Source organism: Rana temporaria, chromosome 8 (assembly GCF_905171775.1).
Source record: "Rana temporaria chromosome 8, aRanTem1.1, whole genome shotgun sequence".
NCBI lineage: Eukaryota > Metazoa > Chordata > Amphibia > Anura > Ranidae > Rana > Rana temporaria.
The window spans coordinates 60,352,806-60,371,138 of NC_053496.1; the positions used below are offsets into that span (position 1 = coordinate 60,352,806).

General features: G+C 42.4%; 1 protein-coding gene across 3 annotated transcripts in view; it reads right to left on the reverse strand.

The window, feature by feature from the left end:
- Window positions 1-18,333, reverse strand: part of NT5C2 (5'-nucleotidase, cytosolic II) — a 155,131-nt gene that overhangs the window by 37,291 nt on the left and 99,507 nt on the right. For all 3 annotated transcript variants that reach the window (XM_040361874.1, XM_040361873.1, XM_040361875.1), the window contains 3 exons: window positions 14,622-14,715; window positions 11,694-11,747; window positions 8,086-8,169 (listed from right to left, as the gene is read on the reverse strand). In XM_040361874.1, coding sequence (XP_040217808.1) covers window positions 8,086-8,169; window positions 11,694-11,747; window positions 14,622-14,715 — 232 coding nt within the window. The remainder of the gene's footprint in view (window positions 1-8,085; window positions 8,170-11,693; window positions 11,748-14,621; window positions 14,716-18,333) is intronic.

Below are 18,333 nucleotides of genomic sequence, written 5' to 3' on the forward strand. Positions count from 1 at the left end.
GAGGATGAGCTGTAGTCCAAATCAGAAAGGTGATAAAATCCACAGATACAGTACAAGTGAGCGTTGTCACCCAAATACAGGATGTGTTTTATTAGGAGGATCACCAAGTAAAAAAAAAAAAATGAAAAAATACAGAAAAAAAATAACGCTGCCACCATTTAGAAAGTCTGGTAGCTACAATAGATACAATACAATTGTTCTTGTGCTTAGCTACCATCAGAAGCAATTTGTTATATCTTTTAAATGTGAAATTAAAACTCTGCTGCACTAAATTCCTAAACATTGTTATCAGCCCTGCCAATCCAGCCTGTGGACTTTAGAACACCTAACCCTACACAGGAAGTGTGTTATGGGCCGGATCACCGGGTGAAAATAAAGAAAAAAAAGCTATAAAAGAAAACAAATGCAGCCACTCCTAAGGACTGGCAAGTTGCAATATTTAAAAAAAAAATTGGTTATAATACACTTTTAACAAACCCCAAACACCTTCCTAATACCAGTAACTTAGATAAGCTTTCTTCTATGTACAACTCTTGCAAAAATGCACATTTGCTCTCTAGCTACAGGTTAACCCTGGTCACAAGGTATTTGATCAATACACTGAAGGCACATGTGAACTGAAAAAAAGCACTAATTAAAATGTACTGACGTTTATGAAAAGTAAATGTTGAAGTTATAAAAACTCAATGTATTGAAACTGAAGACTGGGCATTTTTGTGTAGTAAAATGATTTGTCTTACCAGCTGGCTTACGTCTGTGTACTATGTAAACTCAGTGACCTCTCACTCTGCAGCTCTGTTATATACAGCAATGCTGTTTACCCAATACTCTGCTTTAAATGTGACCTATCAGCATGAACCAAACCCAGACTGCCAGAAAATACATTATCAGCAGACTGTGCTGCACCATTTTAAAGATACAAGGGAACTCCCAGCAAAGTTTATTACATTTTTTAACTAGCAAGGTTTATGTGTCCAAAGTTTTTTTTGCTGTCCTGGGTTCAAGTTTAAATTAAACATGCTATGAGCGGGGGCGGAGCTAGCGGCCGACATGTGAGCAGCAATGAACCGGAGCTCCATGCAGGACAGTTAATCCTTCAGACATTCTGGGCGTCAGAGTCACAGGTTTTCCGCAGCAACGGCACTCCCTGGCTCCGGAGACCGCGCTGATCACGGAGGTATGGTTAAATACGGACGGGCGCCCATGGAATCTCCCGCAGAGCGCCTGTCTCAGTTTGCCTGGGGATCTCAAGATGGTGGCGGCCATGCGGCAGAAGAACAAGGCCCCAGCTCTGCGCAGCGAAGTGCCACTGATTGGCCTCCCCTTCCCAGCGGCAAGGTAAGCCCGATGCCCCCCAGAACTAAGAAATTGAGGAAGGGATCGTCCCTGGACAGACTACCGCCACAGGAGGAGGGGGAAGCAGAGTCGGGCATGGGGGAAGGGGAAGCCCTCCCTGAAGCATATTATGGAAGCCATTTGCACCTACCAGGCCACACTAACTGAACATATAGATGGCATAAGGGCTAAGATGTAATTTCTAAAACATGATGTGCAGACTATTAGAGAGAGGGCTGCTGAAGCTGAGCAGAGAATTAGCGATTTGGAGGATGTGGTTCGTCCTTTGGAGAATAAACTGCAGAATGTGCACTGTGAAGCAATCGCTCATACAGATAAGCTCAGGGACATGGAGGACCGTCAGAGGAGGAACAATATCCGCCTGTTAGGCTTCCCTGAAAAAGCAGAGGGCAAACAGCCTGAAGATTTTCTTGAGCTCAAAGATAATATGGCGGACACTACGTTCTCACGCTTGTTTCCATAGAGAGGGCTCACAGGGTGTCATAACCCCCTCCCCCCCCGGCTCTCACCAGCGCCCGATGATAGCCCGTATTCTGCACTTCAGAGATCGAGAAAAAAATCTTTGCGCAGCCCGCACTCTGAGTGACCTGCAATTTAATGGGAATCATATTTCTATCTACCCTGACTTCTCTGCAGCTACGCAGAAGCAAAGATCCAGCTTTGTGCATGTTAAGAATAGACTCTGAGACTTACACATGGCTTACAGTATGATGTACCCAGCAAAGCTCAGAGTGGTCGAAGGGGGCAAAGTTTTTTTTCTTCAACTCTCCTACTGATGCTTTGCGCTGGCTGGATGCTAGGGGGCGCCCTAGTCCTGAAGATGGACACTGAGTGAGTGTCGCACTCCTTGGTCTAAGTATCTGTTTCAAACCCCACGGACTTGCTGCTGTTTTGTTTGTCCTGCGGCTGACAGATGCTTTCCATTGTTCTGATGTTCCAGTTCCACTGAGACATGTCCTGCACGGATCTACCTGCAGATTGAACTAACTTCTTCAAAAGTTCCTGTCTGGTTCACTGGTGAACTTCCCCCCCACCCCCCCTTTTTTTCTTCCCCCCCCCCTATTTTTTGCCTCTCTGCAGGCAGGGGGCGGAGGCCTTATAACCCCCTGAGGTCGTTTACGGTTATGGTAATGGGTGCGGGCACTCAGCATGTTGGGGCTGTGTGCAGGGTGGGAAGGGAAGGGTTGTTATGTTCTGTTGGTTAGTGCCATGTGCTGTTTCTCTCTGTTTTGACCCCCACAGATTGAAGGGGCTGGCCATGAACCGGTTAGCTGATGCTCCCCCGGATATGGAGCTCTGGTACACTTGCTCACTCAATTGTGGGTAAGATAAATATACCATCATGGAATGTCCATGGTATGAACTCGAAGGTTAAGAGGTCTCGTCTGACTTTATACGGAGGTACAAACCCCATATTATTCTGTTGCAGGAGACACATCTCCAAGGCTTTAAAGTTCTGGCATTGAAAAAAGCTAATGTTATGAGGGTCATACACGCTGAATACTCTTATTCTAGGGGGGTTGCCATTTTAGTCACTAAGAAAGCAGCAGCACATATTCTAAAGGTTAAATCAGATCCCAATGGGCGATATGTTATACTAGTGAGTCAGCTCTTTAACGTGTGTTTAACATTCGTGTGTGTCTATATCCCACCCCCATTCTCCTTTCAAGTATTAGAATGCATTCTGAATGAAGCAGTGATGATAGCGCAGGGCCCGTTACTGTTAATGGGTGATTTCAATGTGGTGTCGGATGGGGTGCTTTTAAAACCGATCATACTTTTAGTGAGTACTCCTTGATTTTTATCACTATTACCATTACTTCACGGTTTTGTTTTATCAAGACTGTCTGTTGTGGCTACTACCTATTAAATAAGGGTATATTTAATAATATTTTATTAAACAATTTTTCAATTCACTAACTATATAACCTCTGGTATGATATCTTTCATGTCCCCACAATGTTCAGTTTGGCGCCTCTGTTGCTATGTGTGACTTGGATGTCACCTCTATTGGTCCCATTTTCTCTCTCTTGCTGAGAACAATCTGCTCCGTGTTTCATTGGCCCGCATGCTTAGTAGTGCATATATTATATCCATTGTAACATATCTGTATGTCTTATAAATTCTTTTCCCCTTTTATATAGCATACTTAACAAAGACTTTTGAAGAAGCGTGGCGACAAGCGAAACATGTCAAGCCTACACAGTTTCAACTCCAAACTACATTAAGGCCCGGATTCACAAAGCACTTACGCCGACGTAACTCGATATACGTCGTGTAAGTGTAACTATGCGCCGTCGTATCTGTGCGCCCTGCCCACAGAACTAGGTACGCCTGAAAATAGGCTTCATCCGACCGACGTAACTTTCCTACGCCGGCGTTTCGTGGGCGCATATTTACGCTGGCTGCCTCATTGCAAATATGCAAATGAGGGATATACGGCGCATAATATACGCGGTTTGCATAAGGCTTACGTCCGGTGTATAGTTATTCCCCATTTATGAGGAGCAACTCATGCAAAGGTATGGACCAGGGAACAGCCTTCGTATTTTACGTTGTTTACGTAGTAGTATGTGAATAGGGCTGGGCGTAGGTTATGTTCACGTCGTAGGCAGTGATTCGACGTATCTTAGGGAGTAGTTTCGACGTGATTCTGAGCATGCGCACTGGGTTGCTTCCACGGGACGGCGCATTCGCTGTTCATTTTAAGTACTTGTCTGTCACTCGGCCCATCATTAGCATGGGGTCACGCCTCATTAGCATGGCTCACGCCCACTTCCACCTACGCTGGCTTACGCCGAGGAAAGCCAGTGTATCTACGCCGGCTTACGCCGAGGAAAGCCAGCGTATCTACGCCGGCATAAATATGCGCCGATGTATGTGAATCCGGGCCATAGTATAGTGGTTAACCAACCCTCCAAGATTAATTGTACACGATTTTTTGTCCCGGAAGGGTCTATACCATGGCTTAATCCACTAATTTTATTATTTTTGTTTGGTTTTGGAATGGTGTTTAAGTATGATGCTACATTAAGTTCTTTGGGAACTGTTTTTCTATGCTAATTGTATTAAACAATTTTTATATTTTTTGATAAAATATGGTCTATTACTGTGCCTACAAAGTCCTTGAATAGCCCTTTATATTCTTTTCCCTTAACATTTATATTAGGACGTGGCACATTCACTATCTCAATGTATCCGCAGTACCACTCTGTGTGATGATACATTTGTTCTCATTCATTTAAATAACAGTGTGTGTCTATATCCCACCCCCATTCTCCTTCCAAGTATTAGAAGGCATTCTGAATGAAGCAGTGATGATAGCGCAGGGCCCGTTACTGTTGATGGGCGATTTCAATGTGGCGTAGGATGGGGTGCTAGACAGGCATGGGTTGTGACTGGCTCGCACCTTACCCTTTCGTCCTGGTTGGACAGTTATGCTCTCATTGATGTGTGGCGCCGTAACAATCCAGGAGTCAGAGAATACTCATGCCACTCGGGGACGCAGAAGACGCTGTCTAGAATAGATATGCTTATATCTTCTGTAGATTGCCTCCCTATTATATCTGGGGTTGGGTACCTTCCTAGAGCCCTGTCGGACCACTCTCCTGTGGAAGTCACATTGAATTTGGATGTGCCCATTGGGAGACGGCAGTGGCGCATGAAGACGCAGTGGTTAGAGGAGGATTATGTGACACTGGGCTGTAAAACGGCTATTAGCCATTATTGAAGGGAGAATGGTTCTGACACTACGGTACACAATCAGTGGGATGCCTTTAAAGCCACCATGAGGGGGTGTTCACTAAGGAGACGAGGGATATGGCGAACGCCTTGAACTCTGACATAAAACGGGTGGAACGTGATGCTGCTGAACAGAATTATGTACAAAACCCATCCCCTGATACTTATCATTCGTGGCAGGACCTGACGAGACAATATAAGTTACTGATGACTGATCAGACTATGAAGAAACAATTGCAACAGACCAGATCCATATTTGAAATTGGTGACAAGGGTGGCCGCTTGCTGGTCTTTTTGGCAAGACCTATGTATGCCCCGACTTTCGGTACTACGACTTAGACGCCCAGAGGGTGACTTAGTGAATGATTCCCAAAGTATTCTATCCATGTTTTTGGACTTTGACAATCTATATCAATCCCAGTCTGGGTGCACTAATCAGGAACTTTCCTCTTATCTAGACAACCTGGTTCTCCCATCCCTGGCCTCAGGAGATGGCGATGCCCTGGAACACTCCATTACACCTGAGGAAATAGCTGATGCCATTTCCTCCTTTAAACTGGGTAAGTCGCCTGAATGGTTTCCCGGCGGAATGGTATCAGCTACATAAGGAGAGCCTGGTTCCCCGTCTTCAAAAAGTGTTTATAGCAGCGGAAAGAGGGTATATTGCCAGATTCAATGCGTGAAGCTTTGATTGTAGTAATTCCAAAACCTGGTAAGGACCCGATGGAGTGTGAATCATACAGGCCAATCTCCTTGATCAATACTGATGTCAAAATATTGGCCAAAATTTTAGCCAGTAGATTGCAGTCGGTAATACTTAAATTGATCAATTCGGATCAAACCGGTTTTATACCGGGCTGGTGTACCCAATTGAACCTTAGAAGGCTATATGTCAATTTACAAACACCCCACGTCAATACAGGTAGGCGAGTGGTAGTGTCACTCGATACGAAAAAGTGTTCGACTCGGTCAAATGGAATTATCTCTTCGCCCTACTGCTAAAATTAGGCTTCGGACCGCGATTTGTGAACTGGGTTAGGCCACTTTACAATGAACCTCAGGCTAGTATCAGGGTCAATGGGCTAGTATCAAACTCATTTAGGATTGGTAGAGGGACGAGGCAGGGCTGTCCCCTGTCTCCACTCTTATTTGCGCTGGCCATAGAGCCTCTTGCAGCGAAGCTTAGGAGTCGGGCTGACATTAAGGGGCTGTTGGTTGGGGATTTGGAGGAACGTGTATCGTTATACGCAGACGATATGCTGCTGTATTTGGGAGATCCGAACGTCTCCTTGTCTAATGCATTTACCTTGATACAGGAGTTCGGATCAATTTGTCTAAGTCGACGTTGTTTCCTCTGGATCCACAGCCAAATTTGACTCCTCCCACTCAATGCCCTCTAACGGTGACAACCCAATTTAAATATCTGGGAATACATATAAAATTGCCAATAGAAACATTTTCTGAGGCGAACCTATGGCCTGCGATTAAGGACTTCAGAGACAGAGTACAGCTAATTTGTTTAAAATGATTTTATCCCGAAATTTTTATATATTCTTTCTAATGCCCCATTATACATTCCTAGGAAGACGTTCAGATACATTGACTCCCTGTTGACCTCATTTTTGTGGGGCAGCGGGGCAGCCCGGGTGTCACTGACCGTCTTGCAGTTACCGGTGGGGAGGGGAGGTCTGGCAATTCCTGACCTCCGTTTGTACTACTTGGCGTCACAGCTGGTTCAGGCTCACTGGCGTATGTTCCTGCAGCTGAATGAGCTGAAATCAACAGCAATGCATGCAAAAACGTGGCAGGATTTATGACAGTGCACACGCATTTTGGTGCTATAGCACACACGCATTTTGGAGGTGTGTTTGACTGGCATTCACCATAAATGGCACTGCAGAACACTAATGCATGTTAGAGTCTTGTCATGTGTTATTGCAACGCAATGGTGTGAATAAGACCTTAACCCCTTCACACCAACCGTACAAAAATATGTGGCCCCACTGGACTTGGCTTTTTTCCATGGGGCTGCATATTTGCACATCTCCCGCATGGTGCGCTCCCAGCTCAGAGACTGGGGTCTCACCGAGAACCCTGTACTAACGATCGGGACCCGGATCTCCCAATTACGGGTCACCTGATCGCATCTGATTGGCTATAATAGTGATCAGTCACTGTGAAGCCCGACCCCATGTTTTCTCTCTGTGAATGGAGGAGAGAGATTTTGTATCTCTACTTGGAGAGAAAAGAGTGTGCGTAGAAAAAAATATAAAAAAGACAACTAAATAATAATAATATAAAAAAATGCCTGGATCAAGGTTTCCTTGAGGTCAGCACCAGGGTTAGTGTTAAGGTCAAATGTCAACGATTTTTTACTCCTTAGTATCAGTGTCATGTAAATTGAACGGACACAGCTGCTTCTCCCAATTTGACATCCGTGAGGAAGCAGGTGCGTGGCTATGAATGCAGACAGTGTGAGTTTGTGGACACACATCTACACCTATACAGATGTCAAATTGGGAGCAGCAGCTGTGTCCGTGCAGCCGTCATGTCCCAAAATGACATGAATGGAATTGCCTGCATGGGGATGCACAGGACATCCCATGCAGGCAAGCGTGATCCTTCACACAGATATATGCTTTGGTATGCCTGTGTGCCCAAGGCCTATTATCGCATGCTTAAGATTTCTGATACAAGGCAATCTTTAAGCAAAATATTATTGCTAGGTAAACCATGCTAAATGACAGTTATTGCCCAGATGCCGAAAAGATCAGCTCCTAGCTCCCACATTATGACTGCAGGTGTCATAACCTCCAGTCTATGCCCTAAAGTGTGAATGCACACCTCATCAGGGACTAGATCTACCAATGTTACACAGGAAGGGGTTAAAAAAAAATTAGGCTGTTGCCACATTCATCTCAGAGGAGCCTGCATGCTCTCTAGCACCCTGGCAACATACAGTGATGTGAATATTTAATTAGCACTTACGTGAGTATATTTATAGTCGCTGTTGGTGACCAGAAAAATCTTCCCCACTTCATTCATACGACTCAGCAGGAGAGGCAGTTTGGACTGAAAGGGAAGACAGATGTAAAAAACGCCACAATAAAAATAATAAGTATTTTTCAGTAAAGCCATTAAAAATTAATGACAATATGCAAAGTGCAACAATCCACAACAACCAGTCGTAAGAATATACAAAGAACACAACTCACATCAACCAATCAGGTGTCAGTTTATTCAAATTTGTGCAGAAACAACTAAAATAGCTGAATCCACGCTGTAGTTCAGGTTTGGATTTGCCTTGTAATTTTCTATGGAGAAAAAAGAGGATCACCGCTCCAGGTGGGTCGCTATGTAGAGTAGACTGACTCAGGATACCGTGGGTGCTGGCAATGCACTGACCATGCATGAGATACGAAGAGAGGAAATGGATAGCCGCACTCCAATAACCAAAAAGGTTGTCTTTTTATTCAAACGAACAGCAAATACATCACTTCACAAGGTCACAGCAAAGGAACAGGGGAACAGCCGACGCGCTTCGCACTGAGCTAGTGCTTAATCATGGCTAGCTTGCTGTTCGTTTGAATAAAAAGACAACCTTTTTGGTTTTGGAGTGCGGCTATCCATTTCCTCTCTTCGTATCTCATGCATAATTTTCTATGGAGTTGATTTTAGAATTCAATCAGCATTTTTCTACGTTTTTAAACATTGGTGTTGTGGAATGTAAAGAGTACAGGAGTGGTCCCACCATGCAAACTCCTATTTTCTTCCAACTTATTTAAAAATCTCTGTAATGAGGTATTACTGCCAGATATTAATGCAGCTCCTGCCAAGATCCTCTCTGTGTGTAGGTTTTAATCTGCAGCCAATTAGTTGCTTTTGCATAAAATTTATGACACCATTTTGGATTTCTGTGGCCGTTTTTAAAGTTATATTGGCCTAAAGCACAACTGTGGGAAAATTTACAATTATCCTCTGCAATGACGGCCCCAGATGAGGTTCAAGGGAACGAAACGGGTCGGAACAGAACATTGACCCCACTGCTGGACTTATTTTAAAGCGCTCGTTATGTTCACCTAAATGAGAGTGTAAACTTTTAATACTGCAAGGTAACGTTTTACGGATTTACGCTATGTGCACCCTTGTCTCTTTTTTCTTGTTTTGCACATCCTGAATTGCCTGGATGATTTATCATCTTTTGGAAGTGTCCATCATTACCATCTGGCGGGCTTCCTATGAATTGGTTTCGTATTGAGTAATATCCATATGAATGCCTTAGGAGTTCCATAGACCTATTCAACATTGGAGTTGATTGGGATCCTAGATACCTATACGTTATAGGAATTTGAATGAAAACTAGTGGTTTGGGCTTTAAAGGCACACGGTACAATTCGTATGAAAAAACTAGAAAATGTATTGGTATGAAAATATCATAAAATCAGTTTCAAATACTCTATTGGGGTGGTAGCACCTATACGTTATAAACTTGATCGGCCTGATAAGTGTATACTTACTTGGGTCCGATCCCTCCGGTAAGCCTCTCAATATTACTATTTGGTGATGGATCTTCTATCAATTATCTGACCACACAGTCACTTTCAACTGAATCATTTGGATTGTTTCAATATATTCACACTGTGCTCAGTTGACTGTACGAGCACTTTTGGTGTTCTTATGGTACCTGCCATAAGATTTATTCACTTATTCTTTTTTTCATTTTTCTCTTTAATGCTACACTTATTTTCTGTTTCATGCAATGGTTAATAACCTTTTTTGTCTAGTGAAGAGGAGAAACAATTTTACCTACCTGATCCTCCTATCCCCTGGCAGATAATGCTCCCCCATGCTCTGGGGACACATGTAAATAGTATGTTTTTCCTCATGAACAGGCACAACACACTGCAAGGGATAATTCATTTGTTGCCTAGAGTTTGATTTACTGAAAACAGTAATGGCAAAGGCCAGCCATACACAGAGCAAATTTCTTTCCTGGTTGCAGGAAAGAAATTCACTTAATTCCCCCATCAATACAGTGTTGATGATGGAATCCCTCCTGCCAAGCCATTATCTTCTCCCGGCAGGGAGGGAAGGAGAATCCGGCAGGCTGGTTGTACCCAAGTTGATTGATCAAACGTTTGTAATATCAGCCTGCACATTAACAGTATGCTGGAACCGGCTGAGATTTTAACTGTGTATGGTCGGGTTAAGTGAATTTGTCCATCTAGATTTGGCAGCCATCTATTACTCCACCTTCAAAATCACTCTGCTTTTGTAAAAAGTTATTACATGACTGTATTTGGTAGAACATTTGACACTCTCCCATAACGTGACAAATGCAGCCAGCTTCAACTAGGAGTGGAGGAAAAAAAGTGAGCAAGATAAAGGAAAGGAGCCATTTGCTTTAGAGAGAGCAGCCTGTAGACCCCTTAGGTTTCTTCTTTCACGTCTATGAATATATGAATTCGAGGGAAAGATGTGCGACTGTAAAATGTGACACTGATAAGTTCTCTAAATGACTCCAAAATGGCAGCCCATGGGACTTACTCCATGGCAATAATTTGAAGCTAATGTAGGACATACACGACTCTCTTTTTTGCAACAAAAGAAAAATAATAGATTTCCCCATCCACATATTTGAGGTGGATAGTGAAATCCCTCCTACTGAGCTATTGTATTCTGACAGCAGAGAGACTTCCCCTCCATCAGAATACACTCATTAGCGCTAATCAATTAAACATTTTCCAACAGGCTGGCTGTACAGAAGTCGTTGGAGAAATAGACCTCTGTACAACCAGCCTGCCATAGATGGATCTAAATTCATCTAGTCCCCACTGAATTTCAATCTATCCATCTATGGCTGGCTTTATTCCTGCCTCCATGCAGTGCCTTTTTACTTAACCTTTTATCCAATTGTAGGTGTGGGTATAGGCCTCCTAAAGTGTTACTACACCCAGGACTCTGCATTCACTATATCTCATCTCCCAGTGTGCAGAACATGGAAATACAATTATTTTAGTAAATATAAACTGCTAAATATCTTTTCTCACCAGCAGTATATAGCAGTCTAGTGACTTCTATCAGTGTCTGGTTAAAGCATGTGGGAGGAGTTTTCATTCTACTCCTACTGTCCTATGAGTCTGCATAACCACTGACCCTCTGTCTGGACAGTGCTGATTGGCCCTGAGCTGATCACGTGCACCCTTGCAAGAAAAAAAAACTCTAGCAATACACACTAAATTAAGCATGTGCAGAGTGACTCCAAAAGCTGTTCTATCAGGAGAGGATGACAGTGGAAGAAGGGGAGGATCAGAGAAGACAGGATCAAAGAGCCTTTTTACACAATGCAGAGGATTAACCCCTTTTCACAGTGAGTATAACAAGCAATCTTTACTGCATATACAGACCGATTTTACTGTTGTGGGTTTAGTAACACTAAGTTAACTAAAATGGGGAAAATAAACCACTAATAAAATCCACCTATGCAGCCTCTTTTCAATAAAAAGAAGAAGAGGGGAAAAAAATACATGCGTCTCCTCAGCACATCAATATTATTCCTGCCAAATTGATTTCAGGGCCCAGAAAAACATACTTACATCTTTCACAACATACTTCGGGAAGTTCTCCACGGTCTTCTCCTTAAGAGATCCCTGAAAAAGAAAAAAGACAGGAATTAAGTGTCCTGCACGCCAGACATTCAATGCAAAATCTTGGAAAAACAAAGTCTGTTTCTGAGTCATAGATAGACTGAAAAAACACAGCTAAATCTGCTTTACATTCCTAAATGAATACAGATTCCGTATACCCACAGCACAACAAAAGCAGCTTCAGAGTTATTAAAATAGTGAAATGTAGGGGGCCAGCTTATGAAGTATGGCTGCATAAAGCCTATTTATATAGAAATCAATCACAGCAATGTACTTTTCAATTGTGCTTTTCGCTCTCCATTGATTTAAGAACCATTTACATAGACCCCGCTGCTTTTAAGTTTAAGAAGAGAAACTTTCAATGTTCCAAGAAACCAGAACGGCCAATCGAATTTTGCTTTAAAGTGGTTGTAAACCGCTGCACTTTTTTCTTACCAGCAAGGCAAAGGCATAATGGGCTTGTATGCATTGCATACTAGCCCATTATGTGAAACTTGCCTCAAAATGAAGCAGTCCAGCGATGCAATGTCATCACTGGAGACAGCATCCTACTTCACCCGTTTTTTCTACGGGTTCGCGGACTCCGGCTCTGTGACTGGCTGGAGTCACTCCCGCATGCACGGCACACGGCTGTGAAGAAACAGCATGGGCGGCCATTCCTTCAGAGCGCATTGTGCCAGTGATTTTACTGGCTGCATTTACAGTAAATATCTCCTAAACTGTGCATATTTAGGAGATATTTACAATGCCTATAGGTAAGCCCCATTATAGGCTTACCTATAGGTAAAGATGGAAGGTTACTTCCTCTTTAATTAAAAAATATTGGGTAGATTCAGTAAGATCGCCGCAACTTTGCGGTGGCGTATCTTAAGGAATTTAAGCTCCGCCGCCGTAAGTTAGCGAGGCAAGTACATGATTCACAATGTACTTGCCTGCTAAGTTACGTCGGCGTAGCCTGAATCGGCAGGCGTAAGGGCACCTAATTCAAATGTGTGTTAGGGGGGCGTGTTGTATGCCAATTGTGCTTGACCTTACGTTTTTGAAGTTTTTTTTTTACTGCGCATGCGCCGGGCGACTACATTTCCAGTGTGCATTGAGGCTAAGTACGCCGCACGGGCCTATTGATTTCGACGTGGACGTAAACAACGTAAATCCCGATTCGCGGACGACTTACGCAAACGACGTAAAAAATTCGAATCTCCCGGCGGGAACGGCAGCCATACTTAACATTACTATTCCAACTAGGGCCCAGCTCTAACTTTACGCGGCCTATCTCTTACGTAAACGGCGTAAAAAGTACTGCATCGGCCGGGCGTACGTTCGTGAATCGGCGTATCTCCTCATTTACATATTCTACACCGACCGCAATGGAAGCGCCACCTAGCGGCCATTCCGAAATATTGCAATCTAAGATAGGACGGCGCAAGCCGTCCTATCTTAAATATGTTTAAGCGTATCTCTGACTGAGCATACGCTTAAACATAAGTCGGCGTAGATTCTGAGTTAGGTCGACTTATCTACTGATAAGTCGGCCTAACTCTACCTGAATCTACCTACATATATTTTGCCCTCCTAGTTTCTACTTTCCTCCTCAATATGCTAATGACATTTTTAAATAAAAGCTTTCCAATTTCATTACATACCTATTTAGAGATTCTGTAACATCACTTGGTCTTTTCTAAGCAATATAGAAAGATTATAACTAATGCAATGGGCTGGCATGGCGCTGTAAATAGCTTTCTGAAAACATCACACATCCCTGTTTTGTGTGCTTAGCCCTGATGCAAGCAGTTTGTTGGATCTTAGGAGGAGTAATGGACATCTCAAAATGCAGTGACGTGTGGAGATCTGTCAGGTGTGTGTTCCTAGACAGGCAGCTTATACTGAGCATTTATGATTAAAAAGAACTGAAATCTGAACTAAAAATCTATTATAGTAGAATAGATTCATAATCTATTATGAAACAAGCAGGCCAGGGACAGTAAGGCTGCTAGACGATGATGGACCCTCCAGCCTGGAATTAGAGTCATTTAAAAGGCATTTTTTTTAAATAACAAATGTGTTATACTTACCTGCTCTGTGCAGCGGTTTAGCAGAGAGCAGCCCGGATCCTTCTCTTCTTGGGTCCCCAGTCGGTGCTCCTGGCTCCTCCCTCCTGCAAAGTGCCTCCAGAGCATGCAGCATGCAATGGGGGGCTCACGAGCCGGTGCTCTGTGTGCCCATTCAAAGTCACAGCTTTGCCCCGCCCCCTCTCAGCAGTTTCAGCCAATAAGGCGGTAGAGTCCCCGTAGAGCCAAGGCTCTCATGCACATTGCTGGATCCTGATGCGGCTCAGGCAAGTATCAGGGGGGCTGCTGCACAGAGGGTATTTTTTAGAATGCATGCAAGTAAAAAACCTTGAGCCTTTAGAACCATTTTAGGTCATGCTTTGTCTGACTTGTTGCAGCTTTTAATGCACACTATGGAAACCTCAGCGTGTGCAGTAAAAGCAGAGTAAGTTAGTACAGTAAAAGAGACTGTACAATTGCGCAGGACTGAAGGTAAAGCTGGAGTTGAGCTTTAAATGTTTTTCAAGATAACAGAAAGGTTATGATGGGTAACCCAAAAGTCACAAAGTCATGTTAAGACAATGATGCACAGCTAGATAAAGTAATTTTATCCAAATCTATGTACATTTGCACAGATTTGTTGCTTTAAAGCAATTTTTCCCAGGATTGAGGTCATGGTGCTATAAATGGAAAAGGGTTTTACAATTCTGTGCTGGCTCAGTTTAATGGATGTGCATTAAAGACTTTTAACAATGACAATATGGTGAGTTATCCTGCAACCTTCATTGTACAGAACAATCTTTTTTAAACACGAACAAGCCAGTGTTACCTTATAATGAACCCAATCAACAGCATCTCTGACATCCTGGAACATGCTCCGGAATGACATGAACAGATCTCCATCTTTAAATCCCTTTTCACAGCTGCAGTATAAAAACAGGATATTTTTAATATATGAATAGTTAGAAGGTTAGGTTGCCAATATATACTAACCAAAGGATTTGAAACCTGCAGATTTATAACTGCCATAGCACACCAATGCCCCATAGTGGACACCTTCTTACCTGCACTAAAGACAATCTGGATAAAAAAATTAAGTTGCCAGTTCCACACTCTAACCACTCCATCAATCCCAAAGGTAGATCTTCTTACACGTCTCAACTTTTTTCCCTTGGGCTTCACATGCCAATGTTTACCACACAGGTAAAAATCTGACTGTAGAATCTGCTTTAAATCGAACAACTACATAGTACAAATGTCTGCCCAATTGGAAGCCTAACTGGAAATGGAATTGGGTTTTATTCCTGAAAATTGTGTTTGATAAACGGCTGTGCAAATAACGTGCACCCTAAAAACTTGCAACCATAACCATTTTTTTCTCCAGGGCCTTTGCTTTCAGAAAACATGTAGGGGTTGATTTACTAAAACTGAAGAGGGCAAAATCTGGAGCAGCTCTGCATAGAAAACAATCAGCTTACAGTTTTTTTTTGTCAAAAGCCAATTTGAACAAGCTGAGTTTATAAGCCAATTGGTTATCATGCACATTTGCACCAGATTTTGCACTCTCAAGTTGGTCCAATCTTGCATGTAAATGTTTTTTTAAATGTTTCTCTTCAAGTGTTCTGTCCTTTCTTCTTTAATTGTTTAACTTTCAATTTTTTTTAAATAAAAAATAAAGTTCTATGCTATAAAAAAAAAAAAAAAAAAGTTTTGGTAAATGAACTCCATAATGTTTGGGGGTTCCAAGTCATCTTCTAGCAAAGAAAAATATTTTAGATTTTAACATGTATGTAAAAAGGTTCAAAATTGACCCGGACAGCTAATGGTTAACCGCTTGCTGACCACCTCACTTAGAAGTACAGTGGCAAAGAGGCTGTGCTGGATCACTTATCTGATAAGTGATCCAGCACTTTTGGGTAGGGGGCGCGAGCACGCCACCCCGGCTGTGCTGTGATTAGTCACAGCACAAGTCAATTAGCGGGTGCCGGCCAATGAATGACCATCGGCTCCAACATTCAGAGAAGGAAGCTCTGATGTAAACAACGCAGAGCTCCAAATAGTGACAGACTATCTCACCTGTTCATTATTCCCTGCAAAGCAGGGGAAAAAACAGCAAGATCTAGTAGTAAAAGCACCAAATAAAAAACACCTTTAACCCCTTGATTGCCCTAGATTTCCTAGCCAGTGTCATTAGTACAATGACAGTGTATAGAATTACACTGATCACTGAATTAGTGTCACTATTGATGTCAGTAAGTCTCTGATCACTACCATTACTAGTATAAAATAAATATAAAATTTCAGTATTTATACCAGACACTATAACTTTAACTACTATAACTTACAAGAATATATTTTGTCCCAAATTCATGAAGAAATTAGATTTTTTATTTGATATGTTTTTTAGCAGAAATTTAAAAATATTTTTTTTTTACAAATTTTACGCCTTTTTTCGCTTATAAATCGCAAAAAAAAAAAAAAAAAAGTGGTGATCAAATACCACCAAAAGAAAGCTCTATTGGTGTGAAAAAAATGACATCAATTTTATTTGTGTACAGCAGTATTGCTCAACCTTTTTCAGGGCACCCTTTAAAATTATGCACAGCATCAAGGCGCCCAATTCTAAAGTTTAAAAAACAAAACTAATATTTTTACATATCGCAGCAAGCACGTAGGACACCCAACATTAGAGGCGATTTATTCCTACAAAGCAAATATACCTGTCCACATTGAAAATAAAGAGTATTTAGGGTTTCTCTTCTCTCACAGTTTCTCTCTCACTTAGCCTACTTGACCCCAGCACTGAAAGAGTAGAGCAGAGTATGGGCAAGCTAGGGTGCCCTCAGGCGCCCGATGACTACCTTCTCAACCCATGAGGTCGTTGGTTCTTAGAGGCTGTTATTCGGTCTTCACAGTGCCCAAGGTTCTAGTGCTGCAGAATAAACCTTTGGCTTATTAACAAAAAGGGAAGCCTGAGCCACCCAAGGCACCCCTGAAGAACCTGGTTGAAAAAGGGTGGTGTACAGTGTTGCATGAATGCACAATTGCCAGTTAGATTGGGTTCACACTACAGCACGGAGCATCTCCATTCACCGGTTCAGCTCCGATTTCAGTCCGAATTATTGGCTATATTCGGCATCAAATTCGCCATAGTGTGAACCCAGCCTTAAAAAGTAGTGCGGTGCCAAGTTAAACTACCAGAGGGTCAAGTTCATATTAAGTTTAAAAAGCCATAAAAAGCCATAAATCTCACATGACTAATACCCAGGAAAACCTGTACAGCTTAGGTTTTTTGCATGTAAACTTGACGTGATTGTAGCCATATTAGTGCAATTTTCTCGTGAATGTAAACAAAACCCAATATATATTTTAAGCTTAAAGCATCACTAAAGACAAACTGTTTGTTTTCTTATTGGATAGAGTAGGAGAGGGTTACCACCCCTGTCAGTTTTTTTTATTATTTTTTTTGGTAATTTGTGTCCCACTGCAGAAAATAGGAAATTAAAGGAAATCGCTTCAAAAAAGGGAGGGAATCCCAGGATGTCACCAGAACTAGTGCCCCCATTGGAAGATTTCCCCTGTATTCCTGTTCTGATGTCAACCCAAAATGTGGAATTTTCTTTTACATTAATTTTTGATGATGCCAGTAAAGAAGACAAATAGAGAGAATGGATCTACCCAACAGGGTAACAGACAGCAATAAAACCTGACATGTGTTTCTAATCCTTTTCACCAAAAAAGGACTGTATTTACCTTTAGTTACCATTTACAGCCTTTTTTTTTTTGCTGAGAGAGTCCAATTTTGTTAAAGGGGTGGTTCCCCTAAAAATAAACTTTTGACATCGCATTTAGCAAATAAATTACAATTAGAATCGGCTTGTTTTATTTAAAAAATACCTCCGTACGTATCATTTCCTATATTCGGTCCCACCGCCACTTCCGGGTACGATGCAGGCGGTGGGCGTTCCTAATTGATGGACAGGCATCCGACCGACGCATCCATCGCGTCACGAGATGCCGAAAAAAGCCGAACGTCGGTGCGCATGCGCCGTATAGAGCCCGCACCGACGTTCGGCTTTTTTCGGCATCTCGTGACGCGATGGATGCGTCGGTCGGATGCCTGTCCATCAATTAGGAACGCCCACCGCCTGCATCGTACCCGGAAGTGGCGGTGGGACCGAATATAGGAAACGATACGTACGGAGGTATTTTTTAAATAAAACAAGCCGATTCTAATTGTAATTTATTTGCTAAATGCGATGTCAAAAGTTTATTTTTAGGGAACCACCCCTTTAAGAAAAAAAAAAAAAAACATTCCCCTCTGTGAGATCTATGTACATTGCGAGGATTTTAACAAACTTTGTTGCAGATTCCTACCTTTTTTTATTCATGAAGAAATAGCCGTTTGTCCATGTTCAAAGTGAATGTGAATGGAAGTGACTTTTTCATTAGCTGCATTTTTTTTCCATTAGCTGCAGCACTCTCTACTGTTCTTATGAAAAGTGGCAGGGTCTGCATCCCTTTAGACATGATTTCCCTTT